At 41.4% G+C, this 25842-nt stretch overlaps 1 protein-coding gene across 1 annotated transcript in view; it reads left to right on the top strand.

Moving 5' to 3' along the window:
* Positions 1-9496: 9496 nt before the first annotated feature.
* Positions 9497-25842, top strand: part of ABCC8 (ATP binding cassette subfamily C member 8) — a 75142-nt gene continuing 58796 nt past the window's right edge. Inside the window, exons 1-6 of the mRNA XM_084287389.1 lie at positions 9497-9659; positions 10095-10236; positions 12813-12934; positions 17618-17784; positions 19784-20026; positions 20855-21043. Coding sequence (XP_084143515.1) covers positions 9512-9659; positions 10095-10236; positions 12813-12934; positions 17618-17784; positions 19784-20026; positions 20855-21043 — 1011 coding nt within the window. The 5' untranslated portion in view covers positions 9497-9511. The remainder of the gene's footprint in view (positions 9660-10094; positions 10237-12812; positions 12935-17617; positions 17785-19783; positions 20027-20854; positions 21044-25842) is intronic.

Genomic DNA, 25842 nt, shown 5'->3' with positions numbered 1-25842 from the left:
TTTTTTCCTGCTGTTGAGGGCAGAAAGTAGTACAAAGTTTCATTAACAGAGGAAAGTTTTGAAGCTATCATTTTTTCAAAGTTATCTTTTTTTCTTTGCCAAAAAAACACTTGATCCTCTCAAAAGAGTGAAAGCATGAAGATTCCCTACCCAGAGCACAGATCTCTGGCTTTGATCTAGCATCTGGGTTTGATGGCTGAGCCTGTGGAACCATTTGGCATAAGTGAGGACACCCAGGACTTTGGTGCCCCATAACACTGACATAGAGCACGGTTAATTCCATGCAAAGCCATCAAACCTATGGGTGTAGGTACAGTGCTTTGCTATGTGTAATCAAAATGTATTGCTCCAAGAAATAATGAGCTTCCGTTTAAAATCATAGAATGATAAAGGTTGTAAAAGACCTTCAGGATCATCTGGTCCAACCATCACCCTACTGCCAATGTCAACCACTAAACCATGGTCCTAAGAAATACGTCCAACCTTGCCTTGAATACCTCCATGGACCGTGATGCCACCACCTCACTGGGCAACCCGTCCCAACGCCCGACTGCTCTTTCTAAGATATGTCGCCTAATTTCCAACCTAAACCACCCTCGGCAGAACTTGAGGCCGTTCCCTCTTGTCTTGTCAATAGTTATCTGTGAGAAGAGGCCAACCCCCAGCTCCCCACACCTTCCTTTCAGGCAGTTGTAGAGAGCAATAAGGACTGCCCTGAGCCTCCTCTTCTCCAGACTAAAAAAAAACCAGCTCCCTCAGCTGCCCCTCATAGGACTTGTGTTCCAAGGGCCCTTCACCAGCTTCGTAGCCCTTCTCTGGGCACACAAAATCTTCATGGAAAAAATGCAAAACAATAGGAAAGATTCTTATTAGCTTGGGAGTTAAATTACTAACTAAAAAGTAATTTTTATTTTTTTTTTGTATTGTTCAACTCCCTCGAGCCTCTTAAAATACAAAACGTAGTCTGCATGTGTGCTGAACTGAAGAGGAAGGCTTTCTGAAATGTGACTTGTAGGCCCTTGGCAATTAATTAGCGGTATGATAAAACACAGCGGGGAATAAAGTCTTGGCTTTACAGGATCAAGCTTTTCTGTGCATACTTGTGATTTATTTAAACAAATCCACAGCGGGATTTGTTGCTGTTTTAAGAGCTAGAATAAATGCCATATTGCAGCATATTCAAAGGGAACGGTGCAAAACCTCATTAAACTGCAATGCAACCCTTTTTCTTTTCATTATTTTCTCATACATTTGTCAAATAGCTGCACAAGAGCAATTCTAAACCCAAGTCTGAATCAATAGGTCTAAGTTTTTCTCTGATCGTTGTGTCAGTTTGACTGGATAAATCTAGGATAACCTGGGCCAGTTCCCAGGTGGTAGATAAACAAAACTACTAACTACAACTTGAGTGTGCGTAACAAAAAAAAAAAAAAAAAAAAATGTTTTCTAGTCTAAAAAGTAAAGAGGAGAACTTCATTTTGTTTGCTAAAATCTTTAAGAAACAATTTAAAATTTCAGAGTAGTTTCTGGGTTTGGAAGAGTTTCTAGAAAGGCCACTGACTTTTAGCCCTATTATCTTTCAGAAATTAACACCGCTTATATATTTATTTGTCACTGCATGTGATTCTTGTCGTATAAGCAGGCAAAAAAAAAAATCTTTTATATACAAGCATCACAAAAGTGCTTAACTAAATCAGTAACTAAAATAACATTTACTAAAGAAAACCACATCAGAGCCAATACATGAGTTGTTTATTGGCATGAGATACTTCACGGCACTAAACTTATTCTCCTGAGGAAAATACAACACTTGTATTACAAACATAATACGGGGACACCTAAAAATATTAACTGCTCAAACACTGGAAAATAAGTTACAATGTGATCAATGAGACCATGTGGAAATTCTACACTTACATCAGATTCAGTATTTTTCAGCTCAACTTAAAATATTTTCAAGTGTTGAGCACCAACCAAGCTAACTGAAGCTGAGGTACTTGGTTACCCTCCAAAAAAAGTACAGGAAGAATCAGAGCTGTAAGTGGACTAACGAAGTGGGCAGGTAAAAGGAAAAGCAAACCTTTTATTGAAAATGTTGGCTTTTTTTTTTTTTGGAATGAGAAGTGGATGACCGTGATAGAGAAAAAATATGTGTAGCTACAGCTACAAGATGCTGGAAGAGTATCGAAGATCTTGTGTATGTTGTATTGCAATAATAGAGTATGGGTTCCTAAATAATTGGTAAAGAAAATGACATCCTGTGAAGATCAGATGAAGAGAAGTAGCGTTAACTGTCCTTACCATGTAGAAGATTGGAAACAAAATGAATGTTTGAGTCAGTAATATGCACACCACTGGTTTTGGTGATGTAACAAGTGGGCGCAGGAGAGTACCCATTCAGTAATTTAAATGGAACTTCATGGCATACGCGTAAAAATAAGCTGTTATAAAACACGTAGCTGAGTATTTCCCTACCGTCTGAAGCTCGTTGTCCAAAAACGCTTATGTTTTGTTTTCATTCTGAGATAGATCTGCTTACTCATACATTCTTTCTTCATTTTTAATGACGGCCAGCAATTAAAAATTAATAAGGTTTATTTAGGGAAAAACAACTGTTTCTGTGAACTTCTGCACTATTACTATTATGCCAATACACTATTTTTAATAGCAGTACCTTAGACAATTTTTACAATTTCATTTGCTTTGTTAAATGGTGTCTTCTATGAAATAATAGAATGGAGTTCTTTGTTCCACAAGAATAACATAACAGTTTTCTCTGAAGGCAATTTTTTCTATTTTTTTCCCCCTCTTAACCTTTCCAAATGCCTTTGTGAAAGGGATTATTAGTTTCATCCTATCCATGTAAATCATTTTTCTTCTCTGTTTCTAAGAGCATAATTTAATAGCAAACAGAAGTCATAGATCAGTACATCTTGCTTAGCAGATTCTGAATTGATGATAAGGACCTTCTGTAATTAGTTTTTTCTGAGTAAGATTTCCTCTTGATACTTGGTCCCATTTAGGCCTTTGAAACACACAGGAAACTAAAACTTTGCCGCCTGATGCTGAACTTCTATGCCTAACTAACTAATTTCAAATCTGGACTCAGAACTTTCAGAAGTTTTTTTTTGTTTTGTTTTGTTTTGTGTGTGTGTGTGTATCTGTTTCTAGATGCAAACAAAAGCAAAAGCCTGCACAATGTTCTGAAATTGTAAAGCACAATTTTTAGGGATAAACCACTTCTGCTACATAGCACTGTTGACAAAGAGAGGTCATCGCAAACCAGCTGAATAAGAGAAGCAAAAAACAAATGACAAAGGTAGGAAAGAAAAAGGAAAACTTTCTCTCCAATGAGTATTCTCATTTGATAAAAACAAGTATCAATTTAATGGTTGAAAACTATTAACTTATAAATTCTAAAGTGTCGATAATTAGCTGGAAAAAAACAAAAAACAAAAAAACAGAAAAACAATACCTGTCTGCATCTTGCAGACAAATTCAAATTCCAGGGCAAGCATAAAACCATATTTTTCCTTTAATTGAAAATATTGCCATGTCTGTCTGGAATTCAAATAATCAAGGTGTTTCCAAAGTATTTCCAGACACCTACTGAATATGCTGGTTGCTGCCAAGATCTAACTTGATTTCTCATTTCTAATAGATGTGTTGAAACCATGAAGTAGAAAACTGACTTATTGTAGTGTTGTAATAGGCAGAAATGCGGGGAAAGGTCTAATGGGATTTTTTAGAAAAATAAGGTTGCATTTGCAATGTGCATGGCAACACTGTAGGCCTATGGTCTAGGTTTGGATTTCTCATAAATACAGTTGTCTACCTCTGGGTCTCTTGTTCCTTTGCCTTTTCTGTACTTGGAGAAATACTTCTGCTCACACTGAGCTTCATAAAATTTCAACTTTAAGAAGCAACCCATTGCTTTGTAACCTGCTCCAAGGCTCAATGGACATGGGACTGAGAAAGATACTTGGGCTAAGTAGATTCAGTCACAGAATCATAGAATAGCCTGGGTTGGAAAGGACCTTAAAGATCATCTAGTTTCAACCCCCCTGCTCTGGGCTGGGTTACCAACCACTACAGCAGGCTGCCCAGAGCTGCATCCAGCCTGGCCTCGAATTGCCTCCAGGGACAGGGCATGCACAGCCTCTCTGGGCAATCTGTTTGCCTCACCACCCTCTGAGTGAAAACTTCCTCCTAATTTCTAACCTAAATCTCCCCTGTCTTACTTTAAAACCCTTCCCCCTTGTCCTATCACTACCAAAACATGTAAACAGGCATTCCCCCTCCAGTTTATACTCTCCCTTCAAGTACTGGGAGGCCACAATGAGGTCTCCCCGAAGCCTTCTCTTCTTCAGCTAAACAAGCCCAGTTCCCTCTACCTTTCTTATAGGAGAGGTGCTCCAGCCCTCTGATCATCTTAGTGGCCCTCCTCTGGACCTGTTTCAAGAGCTCCACATCCTTCTTGTGCTGGGGTCCCCAGGCCTGCACACAGTATTCCAGACGGGGTCTCACAAGAGCAGAGTAGAGGAGGACAATCCCCTCCCTCTGCCTGCTGGCCACCCCTTTTTAAATGCACCCAGGACATAGGTGGCCTTCCAGGCTGCAAGTCCTTCTCCACAGGGCTGCTCTTAAGTTCCTCTCCCAGTCTATATAAATACCTGGGATTGCCCCAGCTCAAGTGCAACACCTTGCACTTGGCCTTGTTGAACCTCATGAGGTTCTCATGGGCCCACTCCTCCAGCCCGTCCAGGTCCCTCTGGATGGTGTCCCTTCCCTCTATTGTATTGACTGCACCTCCCAGCTTGGTGCCATCTGCAAACTTGCAGAGAGTGCATTCAATTCCGTTGTCTATGTCATTGATAAAGATGTTGAAGAGCACCAGTCCCAAGACCGAGCCCTGAGGGACACCACTTGTGACAGGCTTCCACCCAGACATAGAACCGTTGACCACAACACTTTCCGACCAATTCTTTATCCAACCAATTCTTTATCCACCTAACAGTCTGAATCCATACCTTTCCATACCAAAATATACCAAATCCATACCAAAACAGTTCAAATCCATACCTTTCCAATGCATAGAGAAGAGTTCAGCGAGGGACTGTATCAAAGGCTTTGCTCAAGTCCAGGTAGATGATACCCATCACCCTTCTTTTGTTCAATGATGCCATCACTCCATCATAGGAGGCCAACAGATTGGTTAGGCAAGATCTGCCTTTGGTGAAGCCGTGCTGGTTGTCTCGGATCACCTCTTTATCTCATGCATGTCTTAATATGTCTTCCAGGAGGACGTACTCCATGATCTTCCTATGCACAGAGGTGAGGCTCATTGGCCTGTAGTTCCCCTTTCTCCCCTTCTTAAAAATGGGAGTGATGTTTCCCTTTTTCCAGTCACCTGGGACTTCACCTGACAGCCATGATTTTTCAAATATGATGGAGAGTGGCTCAGCAACCACATCAGCCATCTCGCTCAGCACCCCAGGATGTATACCATGTTGCCTCATGGACTTATACACATCCAGTTTCCTTAGGCAGTCCCAGACTTGTTCCACCGTCACAGTGGGATGGAATCCACTCCTCTCACCCTCTCCTCAAGGTTCAGGGTCCTGCCAGACATAGGAAACTTGACCACCAGTGAAGACTGAGGCAAAGCATTTACTGAGTACCTCAGCTTTTTCCATGTCTGAGGAAGCCAATTCTCCCTCTGTTTAAGCTGCAGGTCCTTGCTCAGCCATGCCTGTCGCCTGCCTCCTCTGCTTGACTTCTTCTGCTGGAGGATGGAGAGCTCTTGTGCTTTCAGAAGGGCTGCCAGCTCTCTTCCATTCCTATGCCCTTAAGGACAGGTTCCCAGTCCATTGACACCACAGGCAATCATATATAAACTTTTCAAAAAAAAAAAAAAAAACCCTCTTAGAAGTAATTTCTGAAGTCAGTGAATTGTTCTTTCACTATTTGTGAGTCCAAAAGTAATTGGCACTTGGTGCTATAGTGAGCAAAAACAGTATTAGTCCAAATTCACCGTTCTTAGATTTCACTGTTGTTAGAGCAGGAAAAAATGGAGGTACTCCTTTTGTGTTTTGTTTGTTTGTTTGCTTTTTTTTTTTTTTAATGTGTGCACATCAGTGTTTGTTGCTAAAAATTTTCAGTTTACCAATTTCAGTTTACCAAAAGTTTTGATTTTTGTCACTGTTGTTGTTGTGGTTTTTTGTTTGTTTGTTTGTTTTTGTTTGTTTTTGGTTTTTTGTTTTGTTTTTCCCAGTATTTCATAATACTTAACTGTAATCCAAGACTCTTCCCCATTTCATCAATCACCTGTCTGCTCAGGTTGCCAACACATTTCTGATGCCGTTAGTTCTTCGGTTGGTGCGCGTCTGTTGTAGGACCTGGATTTGAGACCATTAAATACTTAACTACCATACTAATTACTTAATCTATGCTGCATTTGAAATCCATTTCAAATTCCAAGCTATAGAGTCTCCTCGTGGTTTGTTGTTCGAGAAATATGTTTTTAAAATATTGTTACTGACACCTTGCAGTAAAGGAAGATGATCTCAAGGTTCAGAGAGAGTGCAGACTCTATGGATCTGAGTTCTGTTCCTGCATTCCTTTGGAGACTTTGGCAAACCATTCAGTTTCTGGGTTTAGTTCTCCAGCCCCAAGTAAAGGTGATGATGAGTCGTCCCCCCAGATCTTACCCCATTATTTCAGCCTAGAGTGTAAACTGTCAAGAGAAACTATTTGTTTCTCTGTAATACAGAGCCCTTGCATTGCTTAGGGCCTTAGGAAATACTAAAATACATATAATTTAAAAACTATCTGCATGTAAACTGCACATGCTGTTTCATTTATTAAATAACTGTTAGTATAACAGAGATAAGCTTCACCAGAAGCTGAGATATAGAATGGGTTTCATCCAAAACTTAAAATAATTATAGTCTTTCCAGTGTGGGTGCAACTTTGTTTGAAATGATTTAAAAATACATGTACACATTATTTGGCTTGGGATTTGGCTTTTAATTATTATTCTTAATCAAAATGCTGTAGCCCAAAAAGACCCTATATGCTGCATGCAGACAATTATTTTTTCTTCCCTCTTGTCTGACAGCAATATCAATAAAACCAGCATGATGAAAATACAGTAATTTTTAGGTCTATTAATGGAGCTGTCTGTCTTAGAAATCAGATGGTCTATCTTTTCTGTTGAGCATTCACAGCTAGATCATTAAAAGAAAGACAAGGAAACTGTATGTTCCCTAAAGGAAAATGTTTACATTTATGGGGTCATTTCCCTAAGAGCATAATGTTGATGTTGAGCCAACGTGTAGCTTTTGCATTCTGAAGAGTTAGGCCTGGATATATGGGCATTTATCTACCCGAGGGTGTTGAGGGAGCTGGTGGATGTGATTGATGAGCAGCTTTCTGTCGTCTATCAGCAGTCATGGTCATCTGGAGAGGTCCCAGATGACTGGAGACTTGCCAATGTAATGCCCATCTATAAGAAGGGTCGTAAGGAGGACCTGGGGAACTACAGGCCTATCAGCGTGACCTCAGTGCCAGGAAAGGTGATGGAACAGGTCATCTTCAATGCAATCACACAGCATGTGAGGGACAACCTGGGGGTCAGGGCCAGTCAGCATGGGTTCATAAAAGGCAAGTCCTGCCTGATCAACCTCATCTCCTTCTACGACCAGGTGACCCCCCGGTGGATGAGGGAAAGGCTGTTGATGTAGTCTACCTAGAATTCAGCAAGGCCTTTGACATGGTCTCTCACAGTATTCTCCTGGAGAAGCTGGAGGCCCATGGCTTGGACAGTTACGCTCTTTGCTGGGTTTAAAACTGTCTGGCAGCCAGGCTCAGAGAGGCCAAGTGCCGGGTCCTGCACCTGGGGCGCAATAACCCCAAGCAGAGCTACAGGCTGGGAGAGGAATGGTTGGAGAGCTGCCAGGCAGAGAAGGACCTGGCAGTGATGGTGGATAGTCGGCTGAATATGAGCCAGCAGTGTGCTCAGGTGGCCAAGAAGGCCAACGGCATCCTGGCTTGTATCAGGAACAGCGTGACCAGCAGGGCGAGGGAGGTGATCGTCCCCCTGTACTCAGCTCTGGTGAGGCCGCACCTCGAGTACTGTGTTCAGTTTTGGGCCCCTCGCTACAAGAAGGACATCGAGGTGCTTGAGCGGGTGCAGAGAAGGGCGACAAAGCTGGTGAGGGGCCTGGAGAACAAGTCCTACGAGGAGCGGCTGAGGGAGCTGGGCTTGTTCAGCCTGGAGAAGAGGAGGCTCAGGGGCGACCTTATTGCTCTCTATGGGTACCTCAAGGGAGGCTGTAGCGAGGTGGGGGTTGGTCTGTACTCCCACGTGCCTGGTGACAGGACGAGGGGGAATGGGCTTAAGTTGCGCCAGGGGAGTTTTAGGTTGGATCTTAGGAAGAACTTCTTTACCGAAAGGGTTGTTAGACATTGGAACAGGCTGCCCAGGGAAGTGGTGGAGTCACCATCCCTGGAAGTCTTTAAAAGACGTTTAGATGTAGAGCTTAGGGATATGGTTTAGTGGGGACTGCTAGCGTTAGGTCAGAGGTTGGACTCGATGATCTTGAGGTCTCTTCCAACCTAGAAATTCTGTGATTCTGTGATTCCGTAACAGAGTGAAATCCAGCCGGTGACCAGTCACCAGTGGTGTTCCCCAGGGGTCGGTGTTGGGGTCCACCCTCTGTAATATCTTTACTGATGATTTAGATGAGGGAATTGAGTGCACCTTCAGTAAATTTGCAGACGACACCAAGTTGAGGGGAAGTGTCAATCTGCTGGAGGGTAGGAAGGCCCTGCAGAGGGACCTGGCCAGGTTGGATCGATGGGCACAGGCCAGCTGGATGAGGTTCAACATGGCTAAGTGCCAGGTCCTGTACTCTGGTCACAACAACCCCATGTAACGTGACAGGCTCGGAGCAGAGTGGCTCAAAAGCTGTGCAGTAGAAAAGGATCTGGGGGTGTTGGTCAATGGCCACCTGAACCTCAGCTGTCAGCATGTCCTGGTGCCCAAGAAGGCCAACAGCATCCTGGCTTGTGTCAGGAATAATGTAGCCAGCAGGACCAGGGAGGTGATCGTCCCCCTGTACTCTGCTTTGGTGTGAGGCCACACCTCGAGTACTGTGTTCAGTTTTGGGCCCCTCACTATAAGGACATCGAGGCCCTGGATTGTGTCCAGAGAAGGGCTATGAAGCTGGTGAAGGGCCTGGAGCACAAGTCCTGTGAGGGGAGGCTGAGGGAGCTGGGGGTGTTCAGTCTGGAGATCTCAGATCTCGGCGTCCTCCGAGCCCTCCCAGGCGAGGAGGGGCGATGGCGGCGGGGCGGGGCCGGGGCGGGCCGGGCCGTGAGGGCAGGGCCGGGCTGGGGCCGCTCGGCGGCCGCCGCCAGGTGCGGGCAGAGCCGCGGCCGGGCAGCCCCCGCCGGCCCCGGCTGGATGTGCGCGGAGGCGGCGCTGGGCTGCGCGCAGGGTCCCGCCATGGCCCTGGCTTTCTGCGGCGACGAGGGCAACTCCACCGCCTACAACGTGGACCACGGCGTGCTCAACAACGGCTGCTTCGTGGACGCGCTCAACGTGGTGCCGCACGTCTTCCTGCTCTTCATCACCTTCCCCATCCTCTTCATCGGTGAGTGCTGAAACGGCGCAGGGTGAATCTTCAGCAGGGGCCGGGGGAGAGGGAGGAGATGCTCGGCAAATCCCCGCTGCGGCTCGCGGGGAGGAGGAGGAGCGGGGCTGAGGGAGGCTGCCCGGCTGCTGGGGCTCGCTGCCTGCAGTGGGTTCGGCTTGGGAGCCCGAAACTGGGGCTGCCGGTAGGTGGCCCCGTGGTTTAATGCATCCTTCAGCTGCCTGTGGGCTTCGCTCAGCCCGTGCCACAGCTTAACGGGGAGTGGAGGAATTTAAGGTTGTCCCCTGGTTCGTTGGCTTTGCTCCGTGTGGCAGCGAAGCAGCAGGGACACGGCTCTGAAAGGATGTAACAGCGCAGTCCTGTCAGCTGCAGCACGCTACTTTGTGTCAATTGTGTTGTAAGGACAGCTCTCGCTAATTTTCTTTTCCCTTTTAGGATGGGGAAGTCAGAGTTCCAAGGTGCACATCCATCACAGCACGTGGCTGCATTTCCCCGGCCACAACCTCCGCTGGATACTAACTTTTATCCTCTTGTTTGTGCTGGTGTGTGAGATCGCAGAGGGCATAGTGTCTGATGGGTGAGTGTATGTCCGCTTCCCAATATTACTGAGCGTTTCAAAATGATTTCAGTCTGGGTATTGTTTCCTTGTTTAAATTGCCATCTAGACTATGTTCCTTGTGGCTATAAACATGTATTCTGTATTTCTGGTGATTAACCTACTGACCTTGTATCAAAAATTCCACAGACCTTGCCAAGTACGCACAATTGACCTTAATCATTTTTAGTTCAGCTTAATGACAATATCTTTCCAAAGAGTAATCAGAGTTAAATCCTAACAACTCAAGCAGATGGTGACATTTTCATGATATGTTTCATGTCCAAGGACCCAGTCCCACAGTCCTCACTCAGGCAGAACTCCCATGTGCACAGTAGGCCATGACATTTCCCTGCAAGTTCAGCTCTGCCCCTCTTACAAAAAGGAGTAGGTTTGATGGGTATCATCGTCTCACCTGATAGTTTCTTCTGAGGTACCATTGATGTTTGTGCAGTACAACTAGTCTGTAATTTCAAGCCGGGCAGCTCACAGTTTTGATGGAAAAGATGTGGCTACCCAAGAATTAAAATGTGTTAGAGCCTTCAATGGATCTGGTCAGTACTGATGGTGGCTTGATTTGAGTTATAAAGTTGAAGCTCTTCATTATATAGAACAAAATCTCTCTGTTAAGCCACCTATATAACAAGTATCCACCAACCAGTGTGAGAGGCACTGCAGAATTCTGTCGTAGAGCCTGATATCATTATTATAACTTATCTTAAATATATATAAATAGAATGTTTCTCAGTGCCAGGTTTTTAAGAGTTTTTCTCATGCTTATTTGGGATTATCAGGGTGTGGGAGGCTCAAAGCAGCATCTCCTGCCTTGAGTTTTCTGTTTTATTTTGTTCCTTAGCAAACTCTCACATTGTGTTTATTTGCTATTTAAATTGGCTCAGAACACTGCTGTTAAGTGTCACCTGACAAGAATCAAAGCTCCTAGCTATACAGGGGGAGTGCCAACCCACAATTGTGCCTCCTGAGCACTCAGCAGGCTAGCAAGTGCAGCAGTGGATAAAAACAGGTTTTGAGACTCGCCAGCTTTCTAAGACCAAAATGTGTCATGTTGGTAAGACCTTTTGACAGTGACTGGTTGTCAAAGTCTTTTGCACCTCTGCAAAAGTCTTTTTGCAGGAATACATGCAGTCTGCTGCAGATAAGCTCATACAGGGGAACTCTAGCAACTTAATTCTTGTCTGTGAAATAAATTTAAAACTAAACCAAAACAACAACAGCAAAACACCTCCCACTCCTGCAGTGTTACCTTCTGAAGCCTAGGGTGTCTGAGCTGTTCTTGTTACTTGTTTTTGCCTGCCAAGAATTCAACCCTGTTGTACAAAAAAACAGTCATTACTAGGAATTCAGAGACTGGAGAGTCTTTTCTCATTTTTCTGTATCCTCGTTGAGTCAATCCTCACTGTTAATAAGAGGAGTTAAGTGTTTATGCCACAGGTTGTCAGCATGGCTCCAGCCAGCTGTGTGGAATTCGCTCTAGTGTTCATGTGAGGAAGGTCTTCCCTTTCCTAGGTACAGACACAGGAGGTGGCCCTTCAGAGCTCCAGTGGATTTGATGTTTGGGATATTCAGCTGTAAGTCAGGTGAAGTGCTGTGATGGTCTCCAGCTCCCTGACTGCACAGCCCATTTTATCTTTACAGGCTACACAGAAGCAGCTTTTGCTGCAGCACGAGCTTAGCTAGGGATGCTAATTTATTTTCCATCAGGCTCAGAGGACAAGGTGTGAATTTCCCCAGGTGTTTGTGCCCTACAGACTTCCTCTTGGTGCTTCTTCTCACTGAGATGGATGGGAGATGGAAGAAATTGTACCTCTTGACAGCACAAGACTCTCTATTAATTTTGTGAAAGGTAGAAAATGGGAGGAGGGAAGAGGAGGAAAGCATGATTTTTATCCCCCAAACTTTATTTCTTGCCTAATCCAACAACACTGGCAAAGAGTACCCCCAAAGGGCTTAGTTGGAAAGGTCCCATCTATTGCTTCCTGGAAAAAAATGTCAGAGGTTTTGCTTTATAGGATAAAACTTCAAGGTATATGATTTTTGTTGTAGGTTTTATTTGCTGGCTAGTAGTTACTGAAAACAGAACTCACTGTAAGTTCCTTGCTGTTGTGCTGTTTTTTCCCTAAACTGGAAAAAGAAAAACATTTTCACCAAATGTTTCTATAGAAAATCTTGAGCTCTGCTGTTGGTTGTGTTATCTATGTGTTTTGATGGACAGCTCCCAAACTAGTTTAGCTGAAATTAACTTTCCTCATTTTGGAGCTAAGCTGCTTATTCTAATTTAAACAATGTTCCAGTTGATTTCAGTAGGAAATAAGAGTATACACTTTTCATTTTTAGCACAGGGAAAGAATTCAATATTTAAGTAGGTGATTTAAGAGCTTAAATCCCATTGAAAATTGGAGAACTTTACTTCCCTAAAACATTTTAGAAAATCCGATCTCAGTGCTGCATACAGGAAAAAAAATCATAAATTAAAAGGGAGACATTTAAGTAGCAAATATTTGATTTCAATTGATGTTAACTTTTTTTTCTTCTTTAAGGGTTTCGGAATCCCGTCATTTACACCTGTACATGCCAGCTGGGATGGCATTCTTGGCAGCCATCACATCTGTTGTCTATTACCACAATATCGAAACATCCAATTTCCCAAAGTTATTGATTGGTACGTTTTGCAACTTACTAGACGTGGAAGTGTGATTGTGGTGGTGTTGTGCGTGTCTTTGTTCTGTGACAGCTCACTGCGGTCTCGGCACTAACTTGTATGGGGAAAAGCTACATCTGTGTGCTGGCCTGCTAGTTGCCATGACCAGACTCAGTTCTGAATAATGAGATTTCCTGAAGCAGCTCATTATTTACAGTGCTTCTAGCTTCTTGTAGAGTGGTCTGATTTTGTTGATAACGAATAACACAACTACAAAAAAAACAGATTTCTATGCAGGTGTAGCAACTTTTGTGGTTTCTTATTGGAGACTTTTTTTCCTTGCACTTTTCTCTTAAGTAGCATCCTTTTTGTCTTTTATGACCAAGTGGGGTTATACAGTCACGTTTTGATTAGTCAGCAGAGCCCATTTAATGCCTTATCAAAGCTTTAGATGTTACATTTCAGGGAAGCCTTGCTAGCATGTTACAGTTAAGTACAGAAAACAAGCAGGGTTTGCTGTTGTGTTTTGTGGTGTTTTTTGTTTGTTTGTTTCAGATGTATAATGCAGTGTTTAATAATTTAGTGTCGCATTCCTGCTGTTAGATCACTGCGAAGAGCAGCACAAATGTAGAGTTGGTAGTTGATTACCCCTTTTTACATAATCTCTTCCCTTTGGAGATCTCTCTTGTGATAATTCTGTTCTTTATTTAGAGTGCTGATGCTGGATGAGCTCTGGACAAGGTTGGAATAATAATCAGATATACCAATGAATACTAACACTCAGGTGTTATTGGTGCTATGTAACTATGGTACTAAAGTTAATCGTTAGGAATTTTCATTTTGCAAGAATTTCCAAGGAATAGACTCCTTTAGAAAATCTAATCTTAGTAGTTTACTCTTAAGCAAAAAAAAATCTAACTACACTATTTACTATTTAGTTAATCTGATTTGAAATTTAATCCAGGGTCCTCATAAGATGAGGGTCTGAATTTATTTTTTCTTTTGCTTTTCTTTTCACTGTCATTTGTTTGTGAGAATACTGAACAAGCATGTTTTTAAGTCTCCATTGTCTTTTCTGGACTGTACAAATTTTTGTTATGTAACCCTGAGGATCACCATCTTTCAGTGTTAATTGCAACTACTTTGTGTTGACAGTTGAGACCAGGCAATGACAACTTTATATAAATTAGTCCAGAATGAGATAGTTTCAATTATACTCGGCTATTAACTGACTCGAGCGCAGCTTAGCCCTGAAGTAGCTTTCTCATAGAGCCTAATATGAATAAAGTAAATGGAAATCATGAGGAAAAGTTTAAGGAAACTGAAAGAGGTTTCTTCCTTGGTAAAATGTTGCAGAGATCTAATATTCCACACCCACACAGAAAATGACCTGGTGTGGCATCTGCTGCTGCTTCAAGCATTAGTGAAGTTCCACCTAATTGCAGGGCATCATGTGCCTCAGCTGGAGGACTGATGCCTACAGCTGCAGATGATAGCAGTATAAAGCAGCAGGCTCACTAGAAGCAGCATAAAACCAAGGCTCTTTGACAAACAAGCCTCATCCAAAAATTACTAAATTCAGTGGAGAAACTCTTCATGGATGCAGTGCAGAAGGTCCTCAAATGTCTGTTCAGTAACTTTAGCCAGTATAAAGTTTCTGATCCCGTGAAACTTTTGTATTTTTTGTTTGTTTTTGAAGTCTTTTTCACTCTCTGTCTTAAAGAAATCAAGACCATTTGTAACTCTTCATAAACAAGCAAGGGACAGATACCATAACAACTTCGGGGATTAGAACGTTCCTTTGGGGTATGTGCGAAAAGGGCGCAAAGTTCCTATGCTGATCCCACCTCGCAACTTTATGCCCAGGCTGTTGGCTATATTGAAGTAGTCATTCTCGTTATCTCATATCAGAAAAGTTGTCAAGGTTTAGAGTTATGCTTTGAAGTGAATGATTGAGTCCAGGATCCCAACTGAGTGTCCATTCCAACTACTAGAACACTGTTGATATGATCTGAGTCAGGTTTTCTCTGTATGGTTTTGAACTATGAAATAACAATGGGACTGAGTTTTTAAGCTGACAGGGATAGTAGTGTGGGAACACTACTTTTTTTTTTCTTTTTTTTTTTTTTTTACCAATTTTAATTAGAGCACTGACTCAACATTCATGACGGTAATCTAGTTTTCTAATTTAAATGCATCTTAGTATTATAGCGAATTGCTTTGGAATCTGTTTAAAGTGGAACTTTATGTTAAAACGGTCAGTGCACAAAATTTTTCTCTGAACATACACAAAGATTAGTTAGCAAATCCCATGTGTGATTTTCCACATCTTGGGCTTAATCCAATAAAGATATAAAACAGTGAGTTCTACATTGCCAGATTTTCGGCAATCTGGCCCCCGGGTGAGAACCTTCAAACGGGTGATGTGGGTTGAGGTCACTTACAGAGTCCAAGAAAAAGCGAGGTCCTTTAGGCTGCAGACATCTATAATAGATCCAACTTGATGAAATAAACTGAAGTATACCCCGTGTGCTGATCTCTAGGTAGCGTGGGTCAGTGGAAGTTATCAGTGACAATTTCTAGGAACTCTCAGCCAATACGCATGCATCAGTGAGATGATAAAAACCCAGCTTAAAAGAAAGTGGTGCCATACGTATATTTTTGGAGGAACCTTATCTTGAAGAGCCTGTGAACATTCACCATGTTGGGTTGTATGTACCTACAGTTGAAACAGAGAAGGTAGTTAGGGCCAAATGCTTTTAGGAGGTAGGACAGTAGGAGATCTGTTGTCACCCAAGGATGTTGCATTTGGCACCTTCCAACACTGATTAGACAAGTAGTCATTTCTAAATGAATTCTCTAATCAAAACCCTTGGTCTTACAGACACTTATTTAAATTCCAAATAGGAGAATGGATCTGCTAGTTTTTACTTCTTCATCCAAGAGCTCTACGTTGGAATCACTTGGCCTGATTGGTTTTTAGGTATCCTCTGCTGGTGCAAATTTTTAGCATTTGTACAAGTAATACCCAACAGGAACTCCAGTACTGTTCCTTTTACTTTCCTCATTTAAGTGAGAGTTTTGCAACAGATTTCCATAGAAACAGAATTAGAAGACCCCCCGCAACCCAAATCCCATGAGGACTGTCCATGCTGAATTTGGTTTGGCTTGGAAAGGGTAGCCCTGCCCTACATCCCCACAGGGCTTTCTAGGGTACCTTAGAGTAGCTGGAACACCACACATCATTTGAGGCTGTGCAGGCTGTTGACAGTTATCCAAATTTGTAATCCGGACTTGTAAATGCTAGTGTCTTGGCTGAAGACTTTCCCTGGTGTTGCAGCAAGACACTGAGAAAGTGTATCAATGTTTTTCTTGGCAGCTGGAGCACATTCCAGCTGTAGCGCCATGGCAAATACAGCAGCAACAAAAAATTCATGTGAAAGAGCATAACCCTATAAGCTATTTCCTTAAGAACTGGGAACGTGAGGTGGCTTACAGTGTGGTGGATGACATGGAATGCGTTCCCAATCACCAGAGCTTGCTGCAGGGATAACTTATCTATAACTGACAGTAGCATGAGCACTTCTAGGCCTCTACTGAACTTCTTGTCTAAGAGTACTGCATTCAGCTCTAGGACCTCAAACATAAGGAGAACATGGACCTGTTGGACCTCGTGGACCAGAGGAGGGCCACGAGGATGATCAGAGGGCTGGAGCACCTCTCCTGTGATGACAGGCTGGCAGAGTTAATATTCAGCCTGGAGAAGGGAAGACTGCAGGGAGACCTATTGCAATCATAAATAAAGGGGACCTTCAAGAAAGCTGGGGAGGGACTCTTTGTCATGGGGTGTAGTGACAGGAGAAGGGGTAGATGGCTTTAAACTAAAAGGGTATATTTAGAGTACTCATAAGGAAAAAAAATCTTCACTCAGAGGGTGGTGAGGCCCTGGAAGAGCCTGCCCAGAGAAGCTGTGGATGCCCCATCCTCAGAAGTGCTCAAGGCCAGGCTGGAAGGGGCTTTGCGCAGCCTGGTCTGGTTGAAGTTGTTCCTGGCCATGGCAGGGGGGTTGGAAGTAGATGGTCTTTAAGATTCCTTCCAACCCAAACCACTCTAGGAGGAACTATAAAAAGGTAGAATTTTAAGAACCTGACTTCTTCCTTGTGCTTTTGTATCTGCATTATAAATTACATATATGGAGTTTTTGTGGTACAATAGAAATGAAGAGCAGCAGTAGTTTGGAGAAGATATTTGTATGTCTGTTCCTGCATACACACCAGAGGTCTGTAGGGGGAATAAGGTCGATTTTCCCTCAAGCCAAATTTGCAGCAATCTTGTAGTGTTAACCCAGTTTGAACTGAAGAACATCATTCAGACCCACCTTCCCTTGCGAGACAGCTCCCTCCCATGAACTCATTATGTGGATGCGTGTTTACAGCAGATGGAAATTTCCTTCAGCAGATAGCACTTTGTGAAACTTACCAAAGATCACTGAATCTAATGGGAAAGGAATTTGGAACAAACATTGTCTTAATGTTTTTGTGTCGGCAGAATTGAATTAGGCTTCTGTTTTGACAAGAGAAAGGCCACTCTAGTTCTATATATTCATGTTGCATTCTTTTTGAATGACTATTTAATAAATATCACTATTGTATATTTGTGCAACTGTGGAGCTGATTGACTTTTTTTTTTTTTCCCTCCTTACAGCATTGTTATTCTACTGGACTTTAGCTTTCATAACTAAAACCATCAAATTTGTAAAGTTCTGTGATAATGGGGTTGGATTTTCTCAGCTTCGATTTTGCCTCACGGGACTCCTGGTTGTTCTATACGGAATGCTACTAGCTGTAGAAATAAATGTCATCAGAGTGAGGGTAAGTTAGTACTGTAAGTCCCTGTTATTTTTTTCATCTTACTGGGTACTTAGTATGAAATTCATCTCTAAAGGAGAGGGAGAAAATCCAATTAGAAATATATTTGAGAATTAAAGATTAACCCAATTTTCTTAGGTTATAACTTAAGAATGTCAGACTCCACTGTAGGTAAATTAAGATGAATTACATGTGTTTTTAAATGTCTGTTATGATTCACAGTTTCAGTCATCAGAAATTAGTGTTTTTAAAGCAAGGAAAGACTGGGTGAAAGTAATCATCTGCTCAAAGAGAGAGTCTTAGACACAAATAGCATCTCTCATTTTCCAGGAGACAATCACAGTAACTGATTTACTGAAGCAAATAGGATTGCTATCTAGCCTCCCAGCTATGTACACTTCTGCCTCTACAGTGCCTTTAGTCATAATCCAGACTGAGAGGTGGCTTTGGAACCTGCTGGATGGATAATTGTCCAAGTTCTTGCCTTCACCTGTCCCTTGCTTAATTGTGTGTGTAAATTAAACTTAGTCTCAGGAGGGAAAGAATTTTTTCCATGTAAACCTTATTGCTCCTTTCTTGATAGTAGTATATGATTTCTTTCCAGTGATGCATTAAGCGACATAAATTGCATGTGTCATATACTTGTTCTTTTGTGATTTTTGTGTGTGTTTGTGCCTGTATGTTTATTTGGTAACTTAGGACAAAAATAGGGCTAATAGCAGCTTTTTTTTTTTTTTTTTTTTGCTATAATACTTTTGAAATAAGTGCAGTAAAAGCCTCAGTGCTGGAAGTTCAGTATTTGTCTCATAAATGAAGAACAGTGGATTGTCTTGTGGGAAAAGTGAAACAAATACAGCATCCCAGAGAATTGCTCATAAACCTCCTTATAATAAAACTGCAAAATTAAATGAGGTTAGACCATTGTGGAGTTATAGGCCACAAAGAAGAATAAAAAAGCTCAGTGCCTACTGTCATCTTTCTTATTTTCTCTTTGTTTGGATTTAATTCTTAAAGGATGTCTTTGGTGCATAAAATAAAATAGCCAGAAGTATGGATTTTTTTCCTGCATCTTGTGTCTGTCCCAGACTTAGACACAGGCTTGTTGCTTCAGCTGCTGCTGTAAGGGACTGGGATGAGTGGAGAGCTGGCCACTGCTGTGACAGGTGGGGGAAGAGGCAGAGTTGGGGGAAAAAGTAAAAGAAAATAAAGGGGAAGGCCTCTATGCAGCAGAAATGGAAGACATTGGCCTCAGCTTTTTTTTCATAAATCAGACTGATTTATGTGACTCTGAGTTCCAGCTCTGCTTTCTCCTTTCCGTCCGTTGTTCCTCTAAATGTTTGTTCCCAAACACATCACTGTTTTTCCTAGGATACGAGAACTATTTCTCCAGCTATGGCTGGAGGGAAGATAGCATTGAAGTATATCCAGAAATCTTACTAATATCAGTATGGTTTAGGTACAGTCATGAGTAGACATTGAGTGAAGTATGTGACTGAGCCTCACCTCTGTGCCCAGCAAGATCAGGGAATAGATTGTGGATGAGGCATTGAGCAGCCTGGTCTAGTAGGTGGTGCCCTTGCAGTGGGGTTGGAACTATAGGTGATCTTTAAGCCCCTTTCCAACCCAAACTGTTCTCTGATTTTATGTCCTGTGTTGTGCTGTCTGCACAGAACAGAACAAGAGGCAGGGTCAGTACTATGCAAAACGTAAGGTGATTTATTTTTTTTTTCCTGAAGTATAAAAGTTTGTGCCCTTATAAAAAATGATATTAAACGTTTAGGATTATGTATTTTTATGCTGGATGCTTCTTATCCCCCAGTACCTCAGGAAACTGGATTGCTGTATTAGTCAAATTTGAATGCTGAAATTCCTTGAGTACTTCTGAGAAAGCAGTTCTCAATTCATTGATTATCTGCTGTGTCCTTATCTCTTATCTATACTTTGCGGACTTATTTTCTACATGTTTAGTGTGATTCTTTTGGGGGATTTTTCTGAATTTCAGAGATATGTTTTCTTCAAAAGTCCTAAAGAAGTTAAACCTCCAGAGGATCTCCAGGACCTTGGTGTTAGATTCCTACAGCCGTTTGTGAACCTGTTGTCCAAAGGAACATATTGGTGGATGAATACATTCATCAAGACTGCCCATAAAAAACCAATAGACTTGAAAACCATAGGCAAGCTTCCCATTGCCATGAGAGCTCTGACCAATTATATTCGCCTTAATGAGGCTTTTGAAGCACAGAAGGTATGCAAAGCATGGAATTATGTCACTCTGATTTCTCACTATTTACATTTCTCATTGCTTCTTTACGCTATGAGCATGATATAAAATTGAGCAAGCAGATATGCGAACCAAGTAACCAGTAACAGAGTTTTCCACAAAGAGACCAAACCATTTTACAAATAATGAATTTTCTCTAAGCATGCAGATCAAACACATTACTAGTTAAAGGCATGTAAAATCCATATGGTCTCTATTATGATGTGGAAAGTAATTACGGACTGTACTCACTAAACACCATTATCATTCTTCCTAATAAGACCCTGGAACCATTCAATTACGGAGTCAATATTAATGAGGTCTTGCAGGACTATTTTTCAGTGTTATTTCAGTTACAGTTTGTCCGTAAGAGAATTCAAGGTCTGAAACTACTTCAGCTCAGATTCTGCTTAGTTTTCAGGTGGGAAGTTAGTGAGAAGCCTTTTGCAGCCTATCTAAAAGAATATAACTTTTCAGTCTCCGTGTTCAAAAGAAAACAAAATCCATCAGTTCCCTTCCTTTTTTTTTTTTTCTTGTTCCCCCAGCAAACCACAAACAACACACGTAACTTGATCCCTACTAAGGATAGGAAAGAAGTAACAGTTTCTTCTTGTGAAATGGAGGAGAGTACAAACTAATGCTTTGTTCTGACTCTATAAAAACATATGGAAGAAAAATTGTAGTTCCTGAGTTCTAGCTCAAAGATTGCAATTACTGTCAATGAACTAAAGCAAGGGAAAAATAATTTCTCATACCTGCGGTTTATACATAATATAATCCTTTTACTATATCTGCTTTTTGTATTTTGGACAGAACAAAAGGTCACCATCTCCACAAGGATCCAGATCAATTTGGCGTGCTCTTTGCTGTGCTTTTGGAAGACCCTTACTTCTCAGCAGCACGTTCCGTATTCTTGCTGACTTGCTTGGATTTGCTGGTCCCCTCTGCATCTCTGGGATTGTTCACAATGTTAGGAAAGGAAATAACACCATCCGCCCACAGGTACTGTCTGTACTGGGTCTGGCTGAGACAGAGTTAACTTTCCCCACAGCAGCTCCTATAGTGCTGTGCTTTGCACTTGTAGCTAGAACAGCATTGATATCACACTAATAATAGACATTGAGCAGTGCTGCCATAGTGGCAAGATTAACTGTTTTCTCCTCTTGCTCCCACATGCCCTTATCTCAACCCATGAGCCTTTTTTCATCATTTTTTCCTCTCTGTTCTTTTGAGGAGGGGGAGTGAGAATGATCTGGTAGAGCTTAGTTGTCTGTATGAAACCACCACACTGTCAAAATGCTGTTACAAAAGGAGTCAAAAGAAGCAGTACTAAAACTATGTATTATCTTTCCTCAGTAAAGAAAGCAACTGCAATGTATTTTTGAATGCTGGAAGAGATAGCACGTGTGTCACCTACTGCTGACAGTCATACCTGGGTGATGAACAAAATGTGTTACCTACGCATCTGGTCAGGCTTGGGGTTATTCAGGAATATAACCTTGTTCAAGGTAGTGGTGAAACATGTTCAGGATCTTACTGGTATCATAAGTAGTTTAGGTACAGCTGTGACTAGAGATTTAATCAAGTATGTGAGTAAGTGCTTTTCAAAAAAGGAAAAGTGTATTTTTAAGAGGCTTGGCTTTTCATTTCCAGAAATGAGGGATGTCCAAGAGGATTAAAGCAGGCTTTTATTATCATGATACTGATTTAGCCTGGACAAAGAATTTCCACTTGTTTCTCTGGGCAGATTGGTTTCAAAAGATCAACTGAAACAATTATTATAAAAGTGCTATTTAATTGAAGGCTCCACAAGAAACTTCTTGATTAATAACAAATTAAAAGCATTTTTTAAAAAAGTTCAGGAAGCCTCTTCTCAAAAGGTAAAGTCACTCAGGCCTCATTTTTATGAGAATTATCACTTTATTTTTGCAACTCACTTATTGTTTGATGTAAGATTGATCTCTGAAGTCTGTTGACACTGGTGGAAAGATGCCCATTCACCCAGGTACACTTTGGATGAGGTCCATTGAAGTAAATATTGAAAGGTGTTGAATACATTGCAGAAAAATTAACAAAAGCTTCAAGCTGAAATGAATTATTTATACATTTTGCAATCTTTATCCTAATATTTGGAGACTTCAATATAGCAAGTAGGTCTTATGGAAACTAGTTAAAGCAGGAAATTAAAAATTAAAAAAAAAGACTATGTAGGCTAGAGGCTACACTGTGGCAAAGTACTACGGAAACTTTTGAGCTGCTTCTTAATAATTTGTTTGGAGTGCTTATTGTTTCAAATGAATTTGTACCAAATCTCTACTAACAGATTACCCTGTTAAATTTTTCTATTGAAGCATCAGCTAGTGTTCCCCTGTTAGAAATGCTCAGGGCTGGTCCAGATAGGCCCTGAAAGGAGTCTCATCCTGCTGTGACATTGTCACCATGTCTAGCTAAGTGGTAGCCTCATGGTTGTTGTAGTTGATACCATTTGGGGATCGCTTAACAGTATTTGGTGGTGGTGACAGTCCCTGAGTGACAGTTAAGGGTGTATTTTCCTTTGGATAGGAGGACTCTGGAAAGGCATTTTCTTCTGTTTTGACCTGACTTATATACAACATTTTTCTGTTAAAAGGCTAATACAATTTTATACCTGAAAGGCTTTGTTGAATTAGATGAAATATCTTTCTGTAATTTGCAGAGGCTTTCTATTTGAACTGTTTGTAAATCAAGTGGAGAGAAATCATAATGTATTTGTATCTCTCAAACAGAAATTCTCTCTATGAAACTGAAGGCAAAGAGATAAATCATAAGATATATTTGTTCTATTCTTCGGGTCCTTTGTGACAAATAAAAACTGTCATGGAGCTGGAACTCTGAGATCATGTGGGTGTCGCAGGCAGTATTAACTGCTTTAGTTAGTGCCACAATTAGTCAGAGCACGACAGCATCTTAAATTCTGTCACTCTCTTCATGTATATTTATAACTCCAGTATCAATATTTATGGCCAGCCCTGGAACATTCCCATGGCATGAATTTCTCTGAGTGTCAACCATTTCACACCGAAGAAGAGACTGACAGAATGATTACGTTTTGCTGGTAACATCTTCCATGTCACAGTGTTAGGACTGGTCATTTTAGCATTAGGTATCTGCTGACATAACAGATTCAAATGATACAACAAACCTGCAGAATCATTTAAAAAGCTCTAGAAGTCATAGGTCCCAGTGTATCAACACTTTACACTGTGGGAATGAAGGGTCTGTAAGCATTTATAATAGTGGCCTTCACTCAGCCGTTTACTGGCTAGAGCCTGTTGGTACTTTAAGAAGTGATATTGTCCTGAAGTCATCAGGAAGGTGGGATACTGAATGTCCCCAAAACCATTTTTTTGAAAACAAAATGTAGTTCCATCAACTTCTCGTGTTTTTTGTCTTCTGCTTGGAAGGTTCAGTAGATGTTCTGTTATCTCCTTATGTTTGCTGCAAGTGTGCTTAGCTTGTTCTTGTAGCCTAGTCACAAAATGTTCATTGATTTTGTAAACTATAATGGCCTAATACTGCATGTGAAACTTTGTAGATGTCTTGGGGAAACGTGTCCCTGTCTGTGTGATGCTTATGTGTATACATGCCAGTCTTCATTTTCTTTCAAGCTGTGTACTAGGATAACAAGTTCGTTTCAATTTTCATCCCTGCTCCTCTATTGTGTAATGTTTTAGTGTGAATCAGCACTGCACCAAAATCTCACTGCTAGAAGAACATGTTTTGTCAAAATCTGATCATATAAAAAATGTTTTTTTTTAATATACAGTAAAAAAAAAAAAAAAAAGGCAGTGTTAGCTGAAGTAATTAGCAGTACTAGCTACATGGATATGTAGGACAGCATTAAAATTGTGCTGGGTTAGTCTCTGCCCTTGATACAATACTACGCTTACTACTACACTTACTAACATGACAGCAAAGAGAGAGGATATCTTTGACAGTGTTGCAGTGATATATGTTGTTCTTATGTTGTATGCCACTCTCCTCGATGAGTCTGTGTTGAATTATAAAGAAATCCCAGTGAAGGACAACTGAAATAATAGTTGGCCTGAGAAAGGGTAACTCAGAGGAGAGATTCTCACTGTTGAAAGTTAAGATATGATGTGGCCCCAGGCATAAATTTACATCATGAATGCAAATGATGTCACGTTAATCCCTAATGTCCTTCTTTTTTTTTTTTTTTCCCAAAACTCTTGACTTTGCAGTTACATTTTATTTTGTCTTTCAGTATCTACATGCTGCACAAGAAACAACAGGTGGCTTTTGAAATCGTGCAGTATACAGCCATCAAGATGCCTCCTAATGTAAATAGGAAGCATTTGCATGAAGAAAGACAGAAATGCAGTCATAATTACTTGCTTTATTTTGTGTACAGCCTTGGTATGAATCTCAGCAGTTTGTAACAAATAGCACATAACCAGGAAAATAGATACTACACACATCTGTGCTGCAAAATAGAAGCCCTTTAATAACTTTTTAGTTTCTCCAGTGTTATAAGAGTTGACTGCAGTTCATTTTGAAGTGCCCAGATGTTTATGGAGAGGGACTGCTTGGTGTCCATGGATGATCTCCTGTGCACCTCAGCAGGCCGTTACGGTGATGTGGAGACAGGTCAGAGTAGCTTCTTCTTATGAGAAGTGATATTCTTGTGTGAGGTGGGAGACACCATCAGGAAATTTGTGCTGATTGTGTTCTTTAAAGTGTTCACTCTTCTTGCAGAGGAAAAACAAGGGATCTTTCCATAAACTGTTTTGTATATTATCTCATTTACTTGTTACAAAGGCAAGCTTACATTTCTCTTCTTTTAAGACTGTCAATTACCATACTGTTGTCAAGGGGATAGATAGTGTCCGTCTTGCAGCAATGGCAGCAGCCATCACGAATGTCAAAAGATGGAGTAAAAAGACATGGAAAAAGTACCCTAAAGCTCTGTCTTCTGAGGAAGATGAAATGATCTGTTGTGTTACCACTGCAAAGAGAACTTGCACTTCTTCCTTTCACGTTTGTCATTTGCCCTGCACCCATTCCCTCCTTTGATTTAGCTCTGGCACCCACCAGACACTTGTGGTCTGACTTTGCCCATTAAACTAAAAGCTAGCAGTGCATGCTTTTTTGTTGTGTTGTTTTGTTTTTCTGGACTGATTTTCTTGTCAGTAATCTGAATTGGCTCTGGGATAGATCCAATAAGCTCCCAAGCTAGCAAACAGTAAGCAACAGAAGTATGCAGCCTGGAGCAACCCAGGTACAGTTAAGGGTAAGGAGAAGCCCATTTCTCTTTTAGCTGGCTCACCTCATCTTGCAAAACCACGACTTTAAAAACTAGGTTTAGCCTCTGTATTAATTTGTCATGTGGGATTTCTATAAAGAGTTGATAGCAAGGTCAGTTCTGATAAAATGTACAGGCAGTGAGTGTTTGTGAAACGTGATCTATTAAATGTTATAGCAGTCTTAAAACATTCAACAGCAAAGAAACTGTCTAGGCTAGAAGTGTGCTCAGCAAGAAAGTAAATTGCAAAGAAGCCCTCTGAGAGGGAATAGAAAGAGATGGCTTACACCTTTTGCCTTTAATGGCAGCATAAGCAAACAAAGTTTTGAAGGAACCAAGTGGATAAATGCGAAGGTAGAGACCTTTTTATTTCAGAAGGCTTCCCCAAGTGAGCCAGGCTCTGAACTAATTGTTGCACTGAAGGTGTCTGCTTGTTAAATATAACTTGGAATAAATGCATTGCTGTCTTAGGGAACTATTGACATGCTTCAAAATGCAC

The sequence above is a fragment of the Netta rufina genome (assembly GCF_964035555.1).
Source record: "Netta rufina genome assembly, chromosome: 5".
In the NCBI taxonomy this organism is placed as follows: domain Eukaryota; kingdom Metazoa; phylum Chordata; class Aves; order Anseriformes; family Anatidae; genus Netta; species Netta rufina.
This window is presented reverse-complemented; position numbering and strand designations above follow the sequence as displayed.